Source organism: Salvia miltiorrhiza, chromosome 2, assembly GCF_028751815.1.
Source record: "Salvia miltiorrhiza cultivar Shanhuang (shh) chromosome 2, IMPLAD_Smil_shh, whole genome shotgun sequence".
NCBI lineage: Eukaryota > Viridiplantae > Streptophyta > Magnoliopsida > Lamiales > Lamiaceae > Salvia > Salvia miltiorrhiza.
Window position 1 is genome coordinate 51,096,269 of NC_080388.1, and position 2,908 is coordinate 51,099,176.

Consider the following 2,908-nt stretch of genomic DNA (forward strand, 5'->3'; position numbering starts at 1 on the left):
CTCTTTTCTAAACAACGGCTGCATTTCCTTACACTTGAGATTCACTCTGCCAAACTTGTTGTCCTGCTCCTTTTTTTTTCATCTTTATTTTCATCAATTTTAATTTTGTGTGTTTAATTTAATTTAATTTAATTTTTATAATTAATAACTAAAATTTATTCCATCCATTTAAAATATATAATTGTTTTTTTTTATTTAGTTTTTTTTACTAATTAATAATTCTTGTATGATGCTTGATATATCTAAAGTTAGGGTATAATTTTTTTAGTATTTTAAATTTTGTGAAATAAAAATGAAATATAATTCATTATATTATAATAAATTTTATTTTTATAAATAATACTCCATCCGTCCCTAATAACTTCTTATAATTTTTATGGGACGTTTCCCAAATAATTTTCTATCCATTTTGGTTATTCTTAGTTTTCAACCTTTCATCATTCTTAATATTAATTATAACACATTTTCACCACGTTTAATACTAATTATAACACTTTTTCTTCACTACCAATATATTTAATAACTTAATTTTCCTTAAAAACTTGTATCATCCCTTCCATCCTTCCCCTAAATAACTTCCTAGCACCTTGCTAGGAAGTTAATATTATTAATATAATAGTACGATTGTATTATGTAAGGAAGAAGCAGTAATTTATACTACTCATTTATCTCTCTTCACTTAACTTGTCTAGTAGCCGTAGCAACCAGAATCCAGAAACAAGCATGGAGAGCTTCATGCCATATCTTCTCTCTCTTCTACTTCTTCGCCTCTCTCTCTATCTCATCTCGTTTGTCCGAAAGAAGGGGAAAAACCTGCCTCCCGGCTGCAACAGTTGGGTGAGAGAAAATCTGAGTCTCAACCTAATAGGCAGCCGATTTTTTTTCCAACACAGGATGCAAAAATATTCTCCTGCTCAGGTATTCAAAACCTCCATCTTCGGAGTGGAGGCGGCGGTATTCTGCGGCGCCCAGGGCAACAAATTCCTCTTCACCAACGAGACCAAGCTGGTATCCGCGTGGCGTACTCCGTCATTGCGGAAGGCGCTGCTGCCGGCGTTCGTCGCGAACAACAAGAAGAACCCGGTAGCCATATTCCGCAGCTACGACCTGGCCAAGCCGGACGCCTTGAGGCAATACATTCCGGTGATGGACGCGGTTGTGCGTCGGCTACTGCCGGAGAGGCCTAACTCAGTGGTGAAGATGCTTCCCTTGTCCAACAAGTACTCATTTGAGCTAGCGTTTAAGCTATTTACGGATGCGGCGGTGCCGGAGGTCCTAGAAAAGTTGATAGAGCCCTTTGGTCTGTTGGTCGACGGGATGCTAGCCCTGCCTATAAACTTGCCGGGGACGACCTTCAGCCGTGCTGTTAAAGCGGGCCAAGTGGCGCGCGCTGAGGTGATGAGGATGGTGAAGGAGAGGAGAAAGGAGATGAGGGAGACGGGCGAAGGCGAAGGCGAGGGGCGAGACATGCTTTCCAAGATGCTGCTTTTGAGTGATGAAGATGAGGAATACGATACAATGGTTGCTAACTTCGTTGTTGGTCTTGTTGTGGTTAGCTACGATTCAACGGCATCTGCAATCACTGCTGTCGTCCATTTTCTTGCTGAGCTTCCACACATTTACCAACAGGTTCTCAGAGGTAATGAATCCCACCATTTCTCACCCTCTCTACATTCACATTTATATAACGATTCCTCTGTTTTGTTCCAGAGCAAATGGAGATTGCGAAATCCAAAGGCCCCGATGAGCCACTGACGTGGGAGGATATGGAGAAGATGAAGTACTCATGGAACGTTGCGCGTGAATCACTGAGGCTATTACCGCCTGCCGTAGGAGGATTCAAGGAAGCCACAACTGACTTCACATATGCTGGTTACACCATTCCCAAAGGATATAAGGTGCATAATTAATCAATATCTATCTATTTACACATTGTATCATTATTAATTTTTCTCATTTCACCATCACCTGCAGACGTATTGGACACCTCATTCATCCCACATGAATCCTGAGTACTTCCCGGAGCCGGAGAAGTTTGAGCCGTCGCGATTTGAGGGTAGTGGACCGCCACCTTACACGTTCGTTCCCTTCGGAGGAGGACCAAGAATGTGCGCTGGAAAAGACTATGCTAGGGTTGCAATCTTGGTGTTCATGCATAATCTGGTGACCAGATTCAGACTTGAAAAGGTCATCCCCGATGAGAAGATGGTGTTCCATGCTACTAGGGCAGTGCCGGCCCATGGTCTTCCGATTCACCTACACCCTCATTCAAATTAAATCACCTACTCACTTTTCTGTTACCACTTGTGTCCAATTGTTCAACACTTGTCGTCTCAATAAGTTAACAGATTTTCCATGTTCAACTATAAACTTGATCCATGAATTTTAGTTTTATTTATTATTTCTACATCTATTACCTACGAAAATACATGAATCTACTTAATCATGTATTATGTTTCTAAGTCATTAAATTCATGCATGGAACCTATCTAACTAAAACTCTCCATACACTAATATAAATAATCCATGTAATGGTGAAATGGAGATCAACTCCATCATTTGCAATTTAAGAAATATATTTTTATTCTCGACTTCCTCTTCTATCCCTTTTAAGAAAACCTCTGTTTTGAGCCCACTATATATCTTCCAACAAAGTGGTGTAAGAGCTAGTGGAAGCAAAATCTCTTTATTTCCAATATCCCCAAGTTGGCATGTCAATGGGCGGATTTTTATCCGGATCGATCTGATATCGTTGATTACCCATTAAAATATAAAATAACGGTTTTCATTCCAGTTCTAGATCCGATCCGCTCAAATCCAGAACCTAATCGGTCAAGACCTAATCCAACCCACTTGTTTCGGGTATGGTCCGACCCGACCCGTTAACATTTTTTTAATTTCTTATTTA

General features: G+C 40.1%; 1 protein-coding gene across 1 annotated transcript; it reads left to right on the forward strand.

Annotated features, from left to right (window-relative positions):
• The first annotated feature begins 544 nt into the window (after nucleotides 1-544).
• Nucleotides 545-2,401, forward strand: LOC131010057 (beta-amyrin 6-beta-monooxygenase-like). The gene is made up of 3 exons (XM_057937452.1): nucleotides 545-1,639; nucleotides 1,711-1,898; nucleotides 1,975-2,401. Exons 1-3 carry the CDS (start codon nucleotides 724-726, stop codon nucleotides 2,275-2,277), a joined length of 1,407 nt encoding a protein of 468 aa, XP_057793435.1. The 5' UTR covers nucleotides 545-723; the 3' UTR covers nucleotides 2,278-2,401.
• Nucleotides 2,402-2,908: the final 507 nt, after the last annotated feature.

Excerpts from the sequence above, each read along its gene's own strand:
- LOC131010057 (XM_057937452.1), top strand. The coding sequence starts at position 724 with ATGGAGAGCTTCATGCCATATCTTCTCTCTCTTCTACTTCTTCGCCTC. Across the intron at positions 1,640-1,710 it reads TTACCAACAGGTTCTCAGAG|AGCAAATGGAGATTGCGAAA; the intron begins GTAATGAATCCC and ends GTTTTGTTCCAG. Across the intron at positions 1,899-1,974 it reads CCATTCCCAAAGGATATAAG|ACGTATTGGACACCTCATTC; the intron begins GTGCATAATTAA and ends CATCACCTGCAG.